General features: G+C 37.0%; 1 protein-coding gene across 7 annotated transcripts in view; it reads right to left on the minus strand.

Annotated features, from left to right (window-relative positions):
- Nucleotides 1–21,523, minus strand: part of MPDZ (multiple PDZ domain crumbs cell polarity complex component) — a 162,862-nt gene that overhangs the window by 130,488 nt on the left and 10,851 nt on the right. For all 7 annotated transcript variants that reach the window (XM_053924490.2, XM_053924502.2, XM_053924496.2 and 4 more), the window contains exons 2-3: nt 2,763–2,830; nt 1,165–1,331 (exon numbers count right to left, since the gene is read on the minus strand). In XM_053924490.2, the coding sequence (XP_053780465.1) occupies nt 1,165–1,331; nt 2,763–2,778 (183 nt within the window). In that variant the 5' untranslated portion in view covers nt 2,779–2,830. The remainder of the gene's footprint in view (nt 1–1,164; nt 1,332–2,762; nt 2,831–21,523) is intronic.

Raw genomic sequence — 21,523 nt, forward strand, 5'->3', positions numbered from 1 at the left:
TTAACTGAAGCTGTTCTTTCACTGAATTATAAAACTAGTCTTAAGTTTCATTTTTAACCTTTTAATACAGAATATTTGCTAGCAAGTCATCCAATACCATTAAATTAATGCTAAAAATATTAGAATGGGAATTGACTTGTACTGAAGGCATAGATTGACTTCAAACCTTGTGAGGGTAACAACCATTTAAAAAACTTTTTTTTTGCCCTGATCATTGTGGCTCAGTTGGTTGGAGCGTCATCCCCTAACTGTTACTATTGCAGGTTAGATTTCTGGTCAGGGCACATACTTGGGTTGCGGGTTCAATCCCCCATCTGGGCACATACAGGAGGCAACCAATCAATGCTTCTCTCTTGCATCTGTGTTTCTCTTTCTCCTTCATCTCTTTCAAAAAGCAGTGAGAAAATATCCTCCAGTGAGGACAAAAAAAAATCACTTAAACATTTTTTTAAAACCTGAGAAATGGTGATTTAATTAGTAAATTCAAAGAACTGACTTCAATTTTCATTCTGTCATTGTGATATATTTCAGTTTTAATATAAATAAATGCTAGGGCTTTTTAATGCTCATAATTTTTACAGAGAAAACTGTTACATTTAGAAGTTCTAATGTTTATCACCATCTGATGCTGTCATGGAAGGAATGGCTACTTACACTCCTTTAAGAAGTGAGAAATGCAATTCCTCTAACTGATGACAGTGTAATTATTCCTTTTACTGTTAAAATGGAGGTGATTTCCCTTCTTCACACATGATTACACATGCAAATCAAGGCTTATCTGAAATCTTATAAGTATACTGAATGTCTGAATCTGAATGAGCAAGATCACATGAACAATAAGCTTTGGTGATGATGGAAACCAAGTCTACAGCCACCCACTCTAAACATATTTTATTATCCCTTTCTCCTGTAGGGGCTCTTTCTTTAGCATTCGCACAACCTTCAACACAATGTCATATCATCTACAATATACAGCAACAACCATTATAAAAATAACTGGGGCGGGGGAAGCCACAGTGAATGTGAATGTCTCCTTTGGAGGTTTAAATGACTTCATTAACTATTCATTAACACATACAAAAATCAGCCTTTCAGAAAAACACCAGCCTTTCACAAGATCTGTGCCAAGCCGTGAATGCCTGCTTTGGGTGAGTGATGTCCTACCTGGTCTTTCAGCTGCTGTACAGAAGTCTGAAGGCTCAGAATCTGACTGAAGAGTGGGCTCTGCAAGACTGACTTTAGAAGGTTCAGTTTGTCTTCATTTGCCACATCCCCACGTTCTCGCAGCTTGGCTTGCAAGCGCTCTGCGGCCTGCAGGGCCCGGTTTTTGTCTATACCGAAGAGCAGCATCAGTCAGTAACAGGATTCGAACACGCACATCAACCCACGCTTATAGAAATCCTACAATTATTCCTTTTTGAAAGCATAAAATTGACTTGGAAAAAAAAAAGGAGGGACTGAAACATGTCACTATAAATATGTCCCTCAAACTTGAAGTCTCTTTTAAGAAAGTTTGACTGAAAGCAGGAACTGATTACAATGTATGATACATGCGACTAATTTTAAAGTACAGAAACTAATTCAGATAAAGTATATTTGAGTGCTAGTGCCAGCTATTTCTACTTTAATAAAAACTATTGAAGAGTAAATGCTCTGTATTCTTGCTAATGCTGATATTTTCACCTGTTAAAAATTATTTACATGTAAGATAAATTAGAAATATAATTCAAATATAAGTGAATGTGGATAATGTCATAACACCCAAAATATGACAATGCCATATATTAGAAACAAAATCATCCTATATGTGAGAATTTACTTGAAAATACATCACAGTAATGCATATATCACTTCAAAAACACAATTTTTTAATACTTTTAGTTTTCCCCAAAATCTAAATAGCAAATTTACATATATAGATAATTCACAATTATGATAATTCAAATATTAATTGACCACTTAATGTATCAGACACAAACCTGCAAAATATATAATAATATAATAGTAATAATAATCCCAGCATCTTACATGTTCCACCAGATGGTGAATTTCTACCAAAAATAGTTAAAAACGTCTCTCTAAGCCTGGGTATGTGTGTGCGCATACACTGATCCCTCTCTCCTCTACTCGCTCTCTTACTTAGCAGTGAAGTCAACTATTCTTTTGAAATGGAGATTGTTCAGTTACGTGTCCTAACAGATTAAACATTATACATATTAAAATATATTTGCCACATCATAGTACTCAAAAAGAATGAGCATCATCACCAGAGACACTTTCTATAACATTAAATGTGGAATTACACAGAAATTGGGACATTAAAACATGAATTAATGTTGACCATGAGTTCACAAATACACACAAATTTAAACAAACAATATTTACTCATATGCAGAAATCTAAAAGCAAATTATAAGATACAGATAAAAACTTTAACCTGGGTCCCATTTCCCATGGTATCTCAGCATAAAAAGCCAGCATTAGGTTCGTACGTAAGAATTGGGTTTATATTTAAGCATAAAACACATAATTAGTAAAACATTACATATGCTTTTAACTTTTGCTTATAAATGATGTTTTTATAACACTTCAGATGAAACTGTACAAATATAGAAACACATTACCTTAGTTTAATGCTAGTAGATAAAAACTTTTAAAAACTAAGTTACAATAGACTCCTGCTACTTAGAACACACCATATTTCAAAGATTCCATTGGAAGGACTTTCAATTCTTATTGTTACTCTCTGTAATAGGTCTTACCTATAGTGTCTAACATGTTTTTTCAATGTTCAGTGTTCTTCTCTGCAAACAGCAACCAAAATGGAACTCTGGGGAGAAAAAAAATGAAACAGTCATGTTTTATCAGAACTTTAAAGTTATATTCTGAAACTATATCCTATAGAAAGTACTTGATATTACTGTAATTCCTCTGACCATTAAAATTTTTTTGACTTAAAAGACAGTTTTCCTTATAGGCAAAAAATATCTTATTTTGCAGGTAATACTCACAAAATAAGGTTAACGACATAAAATCTCTTTCAAATAGGATTACAGACATATCCAGAATATTTCCTTTAAAGCTCCTCAACACAGTTCACTAACACCTTGGACTCATTTAAAGATCCCTACCCTCAGAGTAAGAAGCTAACCTGACTTTGCATAAGAAATTCTGTGGGCAAAGATTAAAATGTAAAAAGCAGAAGACGTGATCCTGGCCTTGACAGTGCACAGTGTAACTGGGGAGATGGCACGTCCATACCAACCAGAAACGAACTGGGACACTCAAGCGGTACAACCAGCCACTGGGAGGTGATACGGTACATCATGGACGAAAAACTGAACGAAAGAGTGTTACATTAAAAAAAGATTCTTCAAAGGTTTTCAAAATACTCTCCTGGCTATACTATTCTCTTCTTTCCCATTAAAAAAAAAAAAGAAAAAAAGATAACGCAAATTTCTCAAATGCTCCAACTCACACAGATCTCATCTTTCTCTGACAATACTTGTCTAGATAGTTTTAAGTACTGAATTCACCTCTCCACTGACAATGTTCACAGCACTAACCCATCTTTAATCTTTGCTGTCCACCAATTTTGCACAATGTCTCCACAGTTAAGTCTACCCTTTGTCTTGCAGAAAACTGTGTCATCAGGAAGTCAGTAGATAATTCCTTCAGTGGAGAAAAAATCTTACCACCACATCCTCACTTTCATCTGGAAGATGAGAAAGGGGATTTCTCTGAGAAGGAAGAAGTTGCCTCCTGTTATTTCTTTTATGAGAAAATGTGTTTGGAAAATATGGAAGTATGTGAGGTATATATGTGAACACATGCAGAGACCATTAACGCCTGCAGTTAGCTCTGGGTAATAACAGAGAACAGTACTTAATGACTTCCCTTACCCCAATTTAAAGCATACTACTGAAACCACCAACTTCATTTTTTTTAATTTTAACTTTTTATTGTTATTCAATTACAGTTGCGTGCCTTTTCTCCCCATCCCTCCACCTCACCCCAGGTGAACCCACCTCCCTCCCCCACCTCCACACTCCCCCTTGATTTTGTCCATGTGTCCTTTATAGTAGTTCCTGTAATCCCCTCTCCTCACTGTCCCCTCCCCACTTCCCCCTGACCATTGTTAGATTGTTCTTAACTTCAATGTCTCTGGTTATATTTTGTTTGCTTTTTTCTTCTATTTATTATGTTCCAGTTAAAGGTGAGATCATATGGTATTTGTCCCTCACCGTCTGGCTTATTTCACTTAGCATAATGCTCTCCAGTTCCATCCATGCCATTAAGGGTATAAGCTCCTTCTTTCTCTCTGCTGCATAGAATTCCATTGTGTAAATATACCATAGTTTTTGGATCCACTCCTTTGCTGATGGGCACTTAGGTTGCTTCCAGTACTTGGCTATTGTAAATTGTGCTGCTATTTCATTTCAAACAGTCAAAAAGCTCAGCCACTAGGACTTGTTTAACACATGCCCTGGTGTCACAAGAAGAGGGTACTGGCTTTAACCTGGAACTGAAACCTAAATAGCAATGTGGCCTTGAGACAAGGGCCTAGCATCTGAACTCCAGTTTTCCAGAAAACATATTTATTCATTGCATCAAATAAAATATACCGATTTTCAGCTCACTGCATAAATCATAACTATAAAATATATATGCAGGATTAATGCTGAGGCCATATAGATGAGCATTCCAATACCAGGCACTTAATGGTTTCATGGGGAAAAACACAGGGAGACCTTAAAAATAAGCTAGTCATATTTTTTATTCTTACTGACAAGGAGACTATAATATTCCTTCATAAAATAGCATACAATTTGGTTTCCCCTCTCAAAAAATTATTAACTTCTGACAATTAAAAACTAAAGATACCCCAACATAAGGAAGCCCAGATCTACGTAGGTATATTTGATTAAATTGCCCAAGGGGAAGCATGATAGCAATGAAAGAGCATGGATTAAGGAGTCTGATGATTTCAACTTGAACACTTACTAGCTGTATGTGTTTAAGTCACTTATCTGTCTTTTCTGAACTTGAAAATCTCTTAAAGTTCAGAAAGGGTAATATTATATACATGAGTACTTGGCATACACAATAAAATTTGGTGCTATTCTCTTTCCCTTATAAAATCTTAACTGAGAAAGACAGGCTGTATTGGCATGAGGCGGAGGTGAGGCACCCTTTGAATTTAGAGGCGCAGTGATTTAGAAGGCGTCTGCAGAGGAAGTATAGGACAGGCAGTTCCCAACTAAGAAAAACACTGCTGTCCAAGAGCTCACCTCCAAGTCAGTTATGTGAAAAAAGAATTAATCTTTTTCAGATAAGTTCTTATTATCATAAAGGTTTTTTGGTTTTGTTTTTGTTTCTGGTTTTGTTTTTAAGGCTCAAGTTGCAAGTTACTGACATTAGCTCCCAGATGAAATCTCTCTACTCTGGATTTCAGCGATAAAAAATTAGTTTGTCTGTTTTCTCTGCTCTGATGTCCCTAAAACAAATACATGGAATTTTGTGTGTGTGTGTGGTTTTCCAGATTTTACCATTAGTTACCATGACAGAGATAGGAGATTCAAAAAAATGTGGCCCTTTCTATGTCCTATACCCCTATCCCAAGGATTCTAAGTATAAAGAAACTCATTTGTAATCACAGAATTTTTGAGATGCAGATATGGAGTCCACTCCCATCAAACGGTAGGCATAAATGCTCCTTCTCAGCCTTCCCTCGCTACCCATCCCAATACTATATCATTATATGGAAATATAAGGGTATCTGAGTGGTAACAGTGGGTCATAGCCCATGAGTACGACTTAAAAAAGATCCTATACATGTCAGAATGCCAAGTTCTGAGGGTTTTACTGAGCAATTCCTATGACCCCTGAGGAAGCTGAAGCAGAGAGGCAATAAAGAGAAGAAATGAGATATGGACACAATAACAAAGTGATCAACACTAATGCTGGAGCAGAAGTAATGATAACAGCACCTACCACATGCTGGGTACTGTACAAAGCATATCAAACAATTAAATCCTTTAATCCTCACCTGATCCACTCTCTTGAGGAAACTAAGGTACAGAAAGGTTAATTAATCTGCTCAAGGTCATACAACTAGTAAGTGATGGAGCCAGAATCTAAACCCAGGCATTCTAGATCCAGAGTCAATTAACAATTTAACTTCTCCAATACCCTGCCTCTTGATAGGAAGAAGATTTACCTTACCATTCTCTCCTCTTTCCAAGTTCAAAACTGTGTAGACCTTGCCCCACATAAGGAGAAAGTAAAGGAAGAAAGAGGAAGACAACTTGCTTGTGTATAAAGTCCAGTGAAATGACCCAGTCACAGAAAGACAAATACCATAGGATTTCACTCATATGTAGAATGTAACTGAACTATGAGAAAGACTCATAGAGAGCAGGCTGACAGCTGGGAGCATGGTTTGGGGGGTGGAGAGATCAAGCAAAAAGGAAAATGGACACATGAATATGGACAACAGTGTGGTGACTATGGGGGGAGAGGAGGGAGTGGAAGGGGATAAGTAGTAATGAAAAAATACAATAATAAACTACTAAAAATAAAGTAATTATTGATAGGCAATAATAATAATAATAATAATAAATTCCAGGAACCAAAATGAATAAAATCTGAAATGGACTGATGTTGACAAGGCAACATTGCCGACAACCCATATAAGATACGAACGTGTCAGAATTAAGTATTTTAGAAGCTATGGTAGATATATCAAAGAAAGATCAGTAACACTCACCATTTATATAAAGTTCACCTATGTTTAAACAAATCACTTTTAAAATACAAGTTTTTAAAGAAAAACTCCAGAAAAAACAAGCCTCCTTATATTAATATTCAAAGTACTTAAGAAAATGGCTATTACATTTCAAGGTAAAAATACCTCCACATGAGAATAAGAATATTTATTTAAATAGCAAAGAAAATACTAGTTCTCTTCTAGCTACTCTTGATGTATTGTACTTGTGGCCATATCATCATCTGGTTATAACTGAACCTGTCTGTTTCAGTCGCCATGGCACTGAGAACTGAAAGACACATCAATAATGACTTAGTTAATTCAGTACCTACGAGCACATCACATACACACATTACATCAGGGGTGCAGGAACCCTGACCATCTTGCTCTCCACAATATCCTCCACTGCCGGGCACACTATTCTCTCCATTTTCCAGATAATACAACAGAGGAAAGGAGAGGCTGAGGCCTTACTCAAGACCACATATCTAGCCAGTAAGCTGGAGAACGCAGATGTGAATCCAACTCTGCCTGATTTCAAAGAGCATGCTAACTCTTCTATCACACTACCCGTATCTGCCATACTGTCTTGAAAAAAAGCCACATGGTGTAAATACATTGCTGACTGGGAAAAAAAAGTCCAGGGCAATGTATTAAATTTCTAGAATTTATATACAAGGGATGGAAATGCTTGCGTAGGTAAAACTAGTATGAGCGTGGTTAGTAAAGCACGGGTTACAAGCTTTCTAAAGACTAATGGGGATGTGAGAAGCTGGAGGGCATTAAGAGAAATTTATTTTGCACTTCATTTCTTCCGTGTTTTTTAAATTTTGTATCATTATAAGGCTGCCAGAAGTAGCAAATAAAAATACAGGATACCTAGTTAAATTTGAATTTCTGACACATGAAAATTTTTGTAGTATAATTACATCCCATGCAATACTTGGGACATATTTATACTGATCACCAATTTGTTGATTACATAATTCAAATTTAAACAGGAATCTATTACTTTATCTGGAAAACCTATTTAGCCATATATTAGCTTAGGAAAAAACTCAAATTTTCAAAATCATTTTTAATTTAAGACCTTTTTGATTCCTAAAAAACTTTAACATAATGACAGAGTTGCCCAATCCCTTAGAAAGTTCTAAAGATTTTAGCTGTGATCATATGATTTTCCAAAAATGGGTCGGTAACACACGTTTCAACAGAGGATAAAAATCAAACAGGATATTTAGTTTTATTTAGAAACAGAAACTTATTAATTGACTAATAATCTTACTTGTGTCAACAAGTTGTACTGGTAATATGCAGGCACAGCTTTTATGTAGTAGACAAGCAGTGTCTGAAACATAAAACAAATCGTTCTGCCCAATGCACATTACATGGCAACTAACAAGTGAAAATATGTTTTATGCCAAAAATAACTCCACTGAGAGAAACTGTCCCAAATGCATACAATTTTCTAGTTATCTTAAACAATTCTGACTGTAAGAGGAGTACAACATTAAAAGAGCTTGCTGCAATGGTTTGCGGCTTGTCAGAGTTGCTCAGCATCTGTTACTGCATTTAAATCTAGCATTTGTCTCATTCATAGCTGCATCAGCACTACCTGAACTTAGCTCTCAAATGGGAGGCTGTAGTCATTTGCAGGTAGTTTGTCATAAATTCAACTGGCCGTGACAACAACACTTACACTCTCAGTCAGAGTTCATATTCTAGGATAACGTTATTGAACTGCTGCTCAGGAAGCAGACGAATGACACCAGCATCATGCAGTCATCCAAGAGAAAACACTCAGCCTCTTTTTAGCATCTGTTCTTTGAACTTCTCCCTTATTTTTATAGGCTTGATCAAAAAAGCATTTGTGAACAATATTTTTATTTTCCAGTTGGCATTTACGAATCTTTTTGAATTCCTTCAATGATAATAGAGTCTATTATTTTACTCCCCCAAATCAAAGACAATCAGGTATCAATAAACCTTGCCTTTACAACATACTTCAAATACTAATCAATAGTCTTGTCCTTCCTTTACAAAATGGAAAGATAAATTACCTATCCAAAGTGAAAATGCCAAGGGAGTCACAGGATTAGAAAAGAACTCAAGTTCTGTTATTACTGATTCAACCACACATGGGAAGCCTACATGAGTGACAACTTGTTGGGTGGTGGAATTAGAGAAATGAGGTCACAGTCTGGGAACCAACAGAGCAAGTGACTGGAAAGAAAAAACCTTGTAAACCGGCACTTAAAATATAAGATGACACAAGGACACCACACCCTAACGGAAGAGACAGGAAAAGCTTCTGAGACCCCTGCACAGAGCCCTAAAGAACAGATGGGACTCAGGACAGAAAGGGTGATAAAAGAGCTCCCCCCAGAGGCAAGGGCGCCTCATACCTTCTGAGAACTGCAGGGAGTTTCCTGCACCTGGACTGAGGTTGAAGGAGGAGGGAGGACAGAAGCAGACATGATGAGGGTGCTGCATACCATTCTTAAAGAGTTTAAATATTTAGCTTTGAAGTTTATTTTGGTTACATGGTTACTTTGTTTTAGAAAGGCCACTCTGATAATGGTGTGAAAGACCTATGAGAAGCAAAATAAACTGGGGAAAAAGGCCAGATACAAGGCAATTTTTAAAAATAGGGATGAAAGTGAAAAATAAATAAAAATGGAAAATCGATTCAAGAATTAATTAAAAGCTATAAGCAACAGGACCCGGCAATATGGATGGAAAGAAGATGAGTTTAGCATGAATTCCAGCTTTCCTGTTTCAGTTACAGATTGGATGGTACTACCAATCACCTAGATAGAAAATATAAAAAGAACAGCATATCAGGGGTATGACTCTTCTGGAAATAAAATCTGTCCTTATCAACAGTTTAAAAGGCTGAATCATTGTACCTTATAATGCTGCCATGGACTGAATTATATGCCCCCAAAATTCATATGCTGAAGCCGTAACCCTCAACATGACTGCATTAGGAGATAAGGCTTCTATGACCTTAAAAGAAAAGGAGATATCACTTGCTCCCTCCCTCCCTTCCTTCTTCCTCCCCACTCTCTCCACATCTAAACACCAAAAAAAAGGCCAAGTGAGGACACAGTGGCCATCCACAAGCCAGGAAGAGAGTTTTCACCAAAAACCAACACCAGCATGATCTGATGGCAGACTTCCAGTCTCCAGAACCATGAGGAAATAAATTTCTGTTGTTAAGCCACCCAGTCTATGGTATTTGTTGTGGCAGCCTGAACTGACTAATATACAGGATGGGGAAGAAGTAGGCTTACAGTTGTAAGTTTATTCTTATATTATCATTTATTAATCATTGTATTATTTTCTACATGAACAACTATAAACCTACTTTTGCCCCACATTGTAGATTTCAACTTTCCCACAGCCCTTCCTCCTAAAAACGAATTAGACACTCTGACTCTCCTCTCCTGCAACCAGACCCGGTGGAACAAGGACTGGGCGCCTCACCGGAGGAAAGACAATCTAAGGGCTGACCTGAAAGGTAGAACTGGGCTAGTCTCTCTCAGGAACTTAAGAAGAGAAACATTCCAAAAATAAACCAACTAGTGGTAGAGCTAGGGTTGAAAAGAGAGGAAGAGGAGGAGTGAAGAATGAAGAAGCACATGCAAGCCTAAGTTATGAGAGAGCAAACAAGTCAGTTGATAGAGACAGAGAAACAGAGTTGGGGAGAACTAACACAGCCAGTGGGAGGGAAACAGCATAACTGGTCCCTAAGGTGCAGTCACTGACACTCCTTCTAACTGAGCTCCATTTTGCCAGAGGTAATTAGTATGAGGTTCTTTGTTCCATGAAACAACCTGCTTTGGTGTAGCAACACACCATCACCTCCCAAATAACCCGATCCCCTCTCACATCCCTCTTAACAAGTACCCTTTCTCCATGTGAACACTCTACTTCCAATAAGGATTTGAGAGATATGAAGCAAAGATAACTTTGATAGGACCACTGAGATCATCAAGAATCCTACAGGGAAGATAGTTACATCAGAAAAACAAGGCTTAGGGTAGCTGCTCTTATGGCAGGTAAATAAAATACTATGAAGTATTCAATTTTGATCAGTGCCTGAGAAAAGCTATTAGATTCAATCAAATAAAACACTCACCCACTACTGAAAAAGGAATGTTTGATCTAACTGACAAGGTTTCACTCTATTAATGAAACCACAGTAACTGTAAACATTTCAAATAATGGTATTTTTGGCAAAAACATTCCAGTCATAGCAGGCTAGAAGTAGGAGCTTCACATCAAACTCCACTAGAAAAATAAGCCAAATATGTATGCCAAAAATTTAAAATATCACTACGAAACAGAAATGGAATCCATAATTTATAAACCAGGAGGAAAAAAGATGAAACAAAGACTACTCAAATAATCTACAAGAGGTGGGGAACAGAGGGGGAAGAAAAACAGGAAAAGAAATAGGAAACACAAAACAAGGGGACTAAAATAAATCCAGGTATAATGGATCAGACTCACTTACTAAAGAATAGATTCACTATCCAGGTGTCAAAAATGAAATTGAGACTTGCAGAATAAGTATAGTTTAATATCACTGATCTATATTTTAAAAATATATAAAATATGCTACATATGTTCTCTTGTAATACTCATATGTACATAGTAAATATGTACATATGTACTCTCATAATATTAAGTAATTAAAAGGACACGTTCTAAAGTCAATTAAGAGTACCAGTTACTTTTAGGTGTGGACAGCTGGAAGAGGTAGCCTTGGATCAGTGGGAGGTCACAGGGGATTTTAGCTTTCTCTATTCTTTTTAAGGAAACTATATTCTGTAATGTTTTCAAAGTATACATGTAAAAAGTAACTGGGTTAAAGTATTTATGCATGAAATAGTGAAATGTCTGGGATTTGCTTCGCTGAAATGGAAGGAACAGAAGACACCAGCCCTGGGCATGAGCCAGTGGCGATTACAACTGGGAGAGGCAATGCGCTCACTGCAATCGTAATTCACTGTAATGTGCACACTGTGAAACCTGCATTCAGAACTTTAATAATAAGAATCAGAAGAATAAGAGCTTGGCAGTAAACATATGAAAATATTAATATCTAACTTGGAGGGTATAACTAGGGATGATTATTTCCTTCTTCATATTTCCAATCCCATCATCCTTCCTCAGGGAAAAAAGATTTCACCTCCAACTACTCAGTTATTTAGAAATTTTTTCTTCTTTACCATTGGTAAATGCTTCCAGAAAAATAATTTCTTCAGGCTAGATTACTTAACTTCCAGCAAACTGAAAGAAAATACTATGAAAAGACTTCTTCAAAAATTATTAGTATGTGGTAAGGAATTTTCACTTTTACCATTAAAAACAAAGTTTTACTCTGATTTTTTTGGAGGCTACTCTACTTCTGGTTTCGCCAACCAGATTTAGATCAAGAGCCTTAGAAGCAGAGGCGTTAGGTCCTGGCTTAGCCAGCCCCACAGGAGAGGGAGCCACAGGGCAGGACGCGGCCAACACTGCTGCGGTTCCACCTGTGAACTCAAACCCAGGGCAGACGCCAGTCCCCACCTGTGGGAAGGACGGCCAAACTCAAGAGAGCAGGTAAACATAAATCTGTTCTCACTGAAAGAAAACTCGTCTTTCATATATATTCATATAGCAATATAAGGAACAGTCACATAATATATCTAAGCTGATACTCTAATATGAAGAAGTGCCATAATAATCCATAATATGTAGAGATACAGAAATCAAAATCATTACTTTGACCAAGAATCCACATACTCTAACCAAGTTTTGGTAAAAGTAATATCATCTCATTCCTTTTCCAGGAATTTCCTAATAGGAAGAAAAAAAAAAAACCTGTTGACTTGTAAAGAAAAATATATACACCACAGAAATGAAAATATCTTATTATAGATATACTTACACAACAAATATATTTATACTAACAAACATTTATTAAATTAACTTTTGTTTTGAAAGTCACTTCCTCTCATTTTTAAGACTGTTGGCCTGAGGTGAAAGGTTCCTTGTCTTTTCAAAAAATATACACATTCTCACCTTAATGGCAGACTCCTTAAAGCTCATATGAGTTTTATAAAGACTTTTACCAGACTCACAGTCATTCTAGAATGACATATTACGTTCTATGATGCTTGTAAGTTAAGCCCCTTGTGTAGGGCTCACACCCAACTATGAAGTCAATTGCAGAATTAGCCCTGCAAAACATGTAGCTCCCAGACAAGCCGGCGCTCCCTGAGGTTTGGTCAGATAACAAGTCAGTTGTGTGTATGTGTAGGATTATAATCTCAGGCTGCTGTTATCACTCAACTGACTATTTGAAAGGCTAAACTTTATTTTTTAATATACCAGACAAATCAACTCTCTTTATAGTCCATTGTATTGTATTTATTTCCTTCCTCCTCCACCCTCATCCATAACTTTTTAAAAATAAAAAAAAATTCCACACATGCATGTTAGCAAACTATGAATTCCAATGTTTTCTCTCTGGGCATCCATTTTTACATACTTTTCCATCCATAATGTTCTCTCTTAGTAAATCCCTGTAGCACAGGAGCCCTCAATTGCTAATTCACACCAAACATGGTGACTCAGATAAAACACGCAGATGCTTCTGAGAATGAAGATTCAGCCTCTTATGCTCTCACACCCCTAGTTAAACTCAGGGGAATTCAGGTTTGTTGGGCAGTTTGCCCATTCGCTACCACGTTTTCGTGCTAGGCACCAAGACTCAACAGGCCAGCATATTTCTTGGGCAAAAACATGCAGGCAAACACTGGGTAGACATCAGACTCCTCAGGCCTACAGCTGCTCATAAAGCACTCATTCCAGTCACACTGCGTCCCTGGGGAAGCCAAAAATGCGCAGAGGGATTACCTTTGTGCCACAGAATTCCCAGGTGTAATCCCTACACTGGCAACAAGGACTCCAGAGAAATTACTTTGGCTTCCAGCCTCCTGCCCTTTTGCTGCCTGGAATGAGGCAATTCTCCAGTGGGCCCAGGAAAGACTATGTCCTTGGTGCGTAGGAAAAGCAGGGATACTTAAGGTGTTCCCATGGGACCCAAAACACGGCCAGCTGCTGCCCTGCATTAGGACTTATCAATTGCTGGAGGAGGCGACAATACAGAAGATACCTGTCACTTCTCAGCCCCTCTCAGTGACAGGATTTTCCCGGAGTTTGCGAGATCTCAGTGTCCATACTGGGGCAGAACAATATGTGCTTTTGTCAGTTGTGACTGAACGATTCCTCAGGGTAAAGTCCTAAAGCAGCAATTTTCAAACTTTTTCATTTCATGGCACACATAAACTAAATTAATAATTCTGCAGCACTCCAAAAAACATTTTTTCCTATGTGACCAAAAAGTTGGTATAATTTTAATTCATTCACATCAAATGGCTATTGTTGTTTTTTGTCACAGGTCACAGAGATTACTGACTTTCTCAAGGTCTCGTAACTCAGACATTTTTTAAGCAATCATATTTCTACAGCCATTATGTGGGAGAATTGAAAACTCCATGTAATAAAAAATCAAAATTATCTGAAAGCTTCAGCCAAAAGTAATGTAATTCAGCCATAAGAAACTTTGGGGGCAGAGAAGAAAGAAGAAATGGGCTTAAAACCCTTACTCAATCAGACTACGTGTATACCCTGAGTATCTACTCTAAGTCTAAGAAATAAACTGTTCAGTTTTCCATGCAATTTTGCTGATTAAAAAAACAACTTTATTCCTCAGGCATAAACTTATTACCAAGTACTCCCTTTAAGAGGTAAAAGTTTCCACATATATGTTCACTACTGATGCCTAAAATGCAGGCTTGGTTGTAACTCACAAAATAAAGCAATAATTTGTTATCTGACCCTTTCTAAAACTGCTACTCAATAACAAATAATAATAAAACTGCATTTAAGAATTGACTGCTATTGCATTTACTATAATAATGATTTCTCCAGAGAATAAAATAGTCTCCATAAGTGCAATTTTTAGGCAATCAACCACCACTAATTTCACTGTTTGACATGAAATCATTTATGAAATAGCCTTCATATATCCTTGTCTCCTTAAACAGAGCCATGTGTGTTACACATGTGCATTTCCCTTAATAGTACCGACAGCTCCGTATTAGATACAGCCAACTTCAAGTAAGAAAACTCAGGCTCAGAGAGATAAAGTGGTTTCCCTTGCATTCGTGAAGCTTGTAAGCAACAGCGCTAACATTTAAAGCCAACCCAAGTCTGAATGACATTAAAGCCAAGTCCTTTCCACCAAATTATAGTTCTGGGCTCTAACAATTATAGTAAAGAAAAGCAAAAAGTTATTTACCTTTAGAGTAAGTAGTCCCCTGCAACTATGCTTTCAGAGTTCCCAGACTGCTTTATAAAGTTCTCTTAAAAGAACATGTCACCAGATCTCGGCAGACACTAAACCCTTCTGGGGCAAATTCCGCTAAATGGGGTCAGCCCCCACAGAGCAGCCTGGACACTGTGGTCAGGGTCAGTCCTCACAGATAGCCAACCTGAGGGCAAGGCCCACCCATGGATGAGCCAAAAGCAATTGAGACTAAATTTCAACAGGAGAGCTCACAAAACCCATGCAGGGGGCATTCCTGGAACACCTAGCTCAGGTGATCAGGGAGGCTGAACCACTTAGCCCCACAGGACATCTATTTCAAAAGCACTCTACTAAGATGGGGGGAGTAACAGCAGATCTACAAAGCACCCAGAAATAGAGAGAGAGACAAGCAAAATGAGGAGACAAAGAAACATGCCCCAAATGAAAGAACAGGAGAAATCCCTAGAAAAGGAACTGAATGAAATGGAGACAAGCAACCTACCAGAGAGTTCAAAACAATGGTTATAAAGATGCTCAAGGAACTTAGAACTTCAACAAATAAATAACAATAAAACCCATCTCAGAACAAAAGATACAAACAGAATAAAAGTATAAGACTAGAAAAAGATATTTATGCAAATAGAAACAAAAAGGCTGTGTAGCAATACTTACATATCAGAAAAATAGTCTTAAAACAAAGGTTATAGTAAAAAACAAAAACAAAAAGGACACCACATATTGATAAAGAGATCTATCCAACTACAGGACAGAACTGTTGTAAATATTTACGTACTCAATGAAGGAACAAACATTGCTCCTAAATACATAAAGCAAACACTGATGGACATGAAGGGAGACAAGACAGTAGCACAGTCATAGTAGAGGATTTTAAACCCCATTGACATCCATGCATAGATCATCCAGACAAAAAATCAACAAGGAAACAGCACCCTTAAATAACACATTAAGCAGATGGATTTAATTGATATTTTCAGAACATTTTGCCCCCAAATATCAAATTATACATTCTTTTTAAGCACACATGGAACATTTTCCAGAACATACCACATGATAGGCCACAAAACAAGTCACAATAAATTTAAGACGACAAATCACATCAAGCATCTTCTCAGACCATATGCTATGAAACTACACATTGATAACAAAGAAAGAAACTGAGAGGTACACAAACACACAGAGGCTAAATAACCTGTTACTAAACGATGAATGGGTTAACAATGGGGTCAAAGAAGAAATCCAAAGATACCTTGATATAAATGAAAATGAAAACACAAAAACCCCAAATCTAAGGAACACAACTCAAGCAATCCTAAGAGAAAAAATTGTAGTAATGTAGGTTTACCTCAAGAAATAAAAATCTAACCTAACACATAAAGGAACTGAAAAAAGAACAACAAAGCCCCAAGTGAGTAGAAGAAAGGAAATAATAAATGATCAGAGCATAAATAAAGAGTCTAAAAAACAATACAAAAGATCAATGAAACCAAAAGCTGGTTCTATGAAGATAAACAAGACTGACAAACCTTTACATAAACTCATCAAGTAAAAAAAGAGAGGTACCCCCAAAATAAAATAAAAATAAAAAGGAGAAATAATAAGTGACTCCACAGACATACAAAGGATTATGAGAAAATATTACAAACAACTACATGCCAACAAATTGGACAATCCAGGAGAAATGGATAAATTCCTAGAAACATACAATCTTCCAAGACTGAACCAAGAAGAAACAAAATCTAAACAGACTGATACAACAAACAAAATCAAAGCAGTTATCAAAAAATTCCCAGCACACAGAAGTCCTGGACCAAACGGCTTTACAGGTGAATTTTACCAAATATTCGAAGGGGAACTAGCACCTACCCTTTTCAAACTATTCCAAAAAATTAAAGAGAAGGGAGGACTGCCAAACTGCCATTTTACAAGGCCAGCATTATCCTTATTCCAAAACCAGGTAAAGTCACTATAAAGAAAGAAAATTGCAGGCCGATATCCCTGATGAACGTAGATACAAAAATCCTAAACAAAATATCAGCAAACAGAATTTAGCAATACATGAAAAAGATCATACAACCTGATCAAGTGGGATCTAATCCTGGGATACAAGGTTTCTACACTATCTACCAATCAATAACAAGATATACCACATAAACAAATTCAAAGATAAAAATTATATGATATCAATAGATGCAGATAAAGCATTAGACAAAATCCAACACCCACTGATTATAAAAACTCTCAGCAAACTGGGAACAGAGAGAATCTGTCTCAATATAAGAGCCACGTATGACAAAGCCACACCTAACGTTATACTTAACAAAAACACTAAAAGTGCTTCCCTTAAAAACAGGAATAAGACAGGGATGTCCGCTTTCATCTCTCTCATTAAACACAGTAGTTGAAGTCCCAGCCACAGCATTCAGACAAGAAATACAAGACACCTAAACTGGAATGGAAAAAGTAAAAACTGCCATGAACTGCAGATGACATGGTGCTGCCCACAGAGAACCCTGAACATTACACCAAACAACTACTAGACCTGATATACAAATTCAGGAAAGTAGCAGGATACAAAATAAATTGGTTGCATCTTTAGACACCAATAACGAACCCTCAGAAAGGGAAACTAAGAAAACAATCCAATTTCCTATTGCATCAAGAAAAATAAAATATGTAGAGGTAAATTTAACCAAGGAAGTAAAAGAACTGTACTTAGAAAATTATAAGAAACTGAAAATGATACAAATTAATGGAAGTATATAATGTACTCATGGATAGGAAAAATTAACATCATTAAAATGTCATACTACCCAAAACTATCTGTAGATTCAATGCAATATATATCAAAATCCAATAACATTTTTCACAGAACTAGAATAATCCAAAAATTTATAAGGAACCACAAAAGACCCCAAATAGCCACAGAAATCTTCAGAAAAAAGAACAAAGTCAGATGTATCACATTGCCTGACATCAAACTTTACCCCAAAGTTATAATAAAGAAAACAATATGGAACTGACATAAAAACAGACACATAGATCAATAAAACAACAGACAGCCACAAAATAAACCCGCACCTTTATAGTTAATTAATCTATGGCAAAGGCACCAAGGACATACAATGGGCTAAAAACAGTCTATTCAGTAAACGGTGTTGGGAAAATTGGACAGATACACGTGAAAAAATGAAACTAGACCACCTTCTTACACCACATACAAGAATAAATTCAAAATGGTTAAAGACTTAAATGTAAGACTCAAACCATAAAACCCTTAAAAGAAAACAAAGGCAGCTGAATCTCTGACATTTCTCTCGGAAATGTTTTTTCTGATATATCTCCCCTGGCAAAGCAAACAAAAGAAAAAAAAATGGGACTACATCAAACTTATAAGATTTTTCACAGCAAAGGAAACCATCAACAAAGCAAAAAGACAACCTACTGAATGGGAGAATATATTTGCCAATGATACATCTAATAAGGGGTTAATATCCAAAATTTATAAAGAACTCATACAACTCAAAAAATCCAATTAAAAAATGGGCAAAGGACCTGAATAGACATTTCTCCAAAGAGGACATACAGATGGCCAATAGGTACATAAGAAGATGCTCAATGTCACTAATTATCAGTAAATGCAAATTAAAACCACAATGAGATACTACCTCACACCGGTCAGAATGGCTATCATCAATAAATCAACAAACAATGAGTGTTGGCAAGGATGTAGAGAAAAGGGGACCCCCATACCCTGTTAGTGGGAATGCAGACTGGTGCTGCCACTAGGAAAAACATTATGGAGTTTCATCAAAAAATTAAAAATGGAACTGCCTTATGACCCAGCAATTTCACTTGTGGATATTTATCTGAAGAAACCTGAAACACTAATTCAAAAAAATATTTGCACCCCTATGTTCAGTGCAGTAGTATTTACTGCCAAGATATGGAAGCAACCCAAGTGCCCATCAGTGGATTAAACAAGTGTTACATTTACACATCGGAATATGACTCAGTCACACACACACAAAAACATCCTTTGTGACAGCAAGATGGACCTAGAAGGTATTACGCTGGGTGAAATAAATCAGTCAGAGAAAGACAAGTACCATGTGATTCTACTTACATGTGGAATCGAAGGACCAAAGTAAATAAACAAAATAGAAACAAGGGGTTTGGGTGCTGGGTGAAAACAATGAAGGAATTAAGAAGTATAAATTGCTAGTCACAGAATAATCACAGGGATGTGAAGTACAGCACAGAGAATATAGTTAATAATATTGCAATAACTATGTAAGGTGCCAGGTGGGTACTGATAAAAGAAGTATCAGGGGGACCAGTTTGTAAAGTATGTGGTTGTCTAATCACTATGCTGTACACTTGAACCTAATACAAAGTAGTAGTAAATGTAAACTGTAATGGAAAAAAGAAAAGAACACACCATCACTTTACTAGTTGTGAGATCCTGGGCAAGTCACTGAACTTCTCTGAGAGGCCACTGTAAAGTGGGCATTAGCAGTAACAGAATATGTAAAGTGCTGACAAGTGATAGGCACACAAAAGGTATTGCTATCATTATTCTGTCCTCTATTAATGTCTAGACACTAATCTCTCCACTTCACTGTTTCCAATTGGCTATCAGGTTAACCACGTTTATTAAGTAAGTAACTCCTTAAAACAAATAAAATTTGACCGTTTCTGGTCTGGGACTTGCAAAGTGTACCATGTTTTACCTATGCAGTAAATAGAGTACGTGGCTTTAGAACATCTCCTTTCCCACTGCCAAAAACCATACGTACTTTTTGTACTACTGAGGAACCTCAAAATCACCCCTACAATACTTCAAAGGAGTAGAAATGAAGTCAATAATTGCAAACTCCAAAATTCAGTTGGCAAAAAAACTGGCACTTAAAGGTATTGCCTACCAGAAGAAGACAGATGGGGAGGGAATAGGTTTGATGTATGGCAAGACCCAGATGAACAAACAGGGGAGGAAAGGCAGAATAAATAATGAGGTGAGGAAGCTAAAAGGGAGGAGATAAAAACATGGAGTGGCAGCAAGATAATTTAGAAAGTGCTTAAAAAATTCCTTAGCATTCACCAGCCTAAAAGGAGTGGAACTGGGTGTTACCTGAGGTTACAGAGGCACAGGAAGAACTGAATCATTTCCCACCAAAGTGAAACCTGATCTTGCTTAGGAAATGAGAAATGCTGAAGAATTAATTATTATTATTAACAACAGTAGTAGCAACAGAATGGCTAAGTATTTTTTTCTAACTTTGAGAAAATCAACGGCAAAACAATGACGTAACTGTATTTATATACCACATTTAAAAACACCCACAGCATTACTTCAGCAGGTTTTACCTGAGCACTTCCATCTCCCCGGGCACGGAGCATAAGGAGACTTAGCGTGAAGATGCTTGCACAGGATCCTTCCACTCTCATCCAAATAATATTGCACTTTTATCTAATTTTGAATTCGTAATTTTGTTTTTTTATGTAAGAGGACCATCCCAAATTCTATAAACTCTACCCCCCCAAATCTGTACCTGCCTATATCTGAAGCATATGACAAAGCAGAATAAGGACAAGTATCTACCTTCTGAGCTCTGAATCTAGTGGAAAACAGTAATTACACTGCGACATGATGCGGAAACCCTGTGAGAGTCCCGAGGAATTCAATGCTGTCACCGTGAGTCAGAAAGAATTTGGAGGAAACGTGACAGGTGACTGTCCTGAAGGGTGCACAAGTTAGGAGAGTGTGGGGAAGTTAGGAGAGTGAGGTAAAGGCATCTCTTGCTAAGGGAAGATGTCTGCCAAGGCAATGAAACCATGAAGAAAACAGAATTTAATGACAGTGGTTCTACCGTCCTGAGCTACCAAACTAGACAGAAGCTAGAAAAGCAATGTTTCCAGTCCCACTGGGACTTCGCCTGGAAGCAAAGTGTGCAGATACAGTGGCAAGTGGAGGAGGGATTACTAAAATTTATATTCCAGAGAAACAATTCTGGCAAAAGGGCAAACAATTCACCAAAGAGAGGAAAAAACTAATGATAACACAACCCGATGTTAAGTTGTTGAAACACCTCAATCCAAAAAAAAAGTAAGCCTAGATTAAGGCAGTGGCAAGGAAAAAGGAAGGAAATACACTTACTAGAAAATGAAAACTATTCAATGGCCACGAGAAGTACGTTGAGGACAGGTGGAATGAGTGAGGGACAGCAATAGACACGGACTCTCAATGTTTCTAATCTTGCAAACTAAAAACATCGGGACACCCTTAGCTTAAAGAACAAATGCATACATAGAAATGTCATCTGCTTTCAGAAGAAGGTGTGGGGATGTATTCCTTTCAGACACAGAGC

Source organism: Desmodus rotundus, chromosome 1 (genome assembly GCF_022682495.2).
Source record: "Desmodus rotundus isolate HL8 chromosome 1, HLdesRot8A.1, whole genome shotgun sequence".
NCBI classification, from domain to species: Eukaryota; Metazoa; Chordata; class Mammalia; order Chiroptera; family Phyllostomidae; genus Desmodus; species Desmodus rotundus.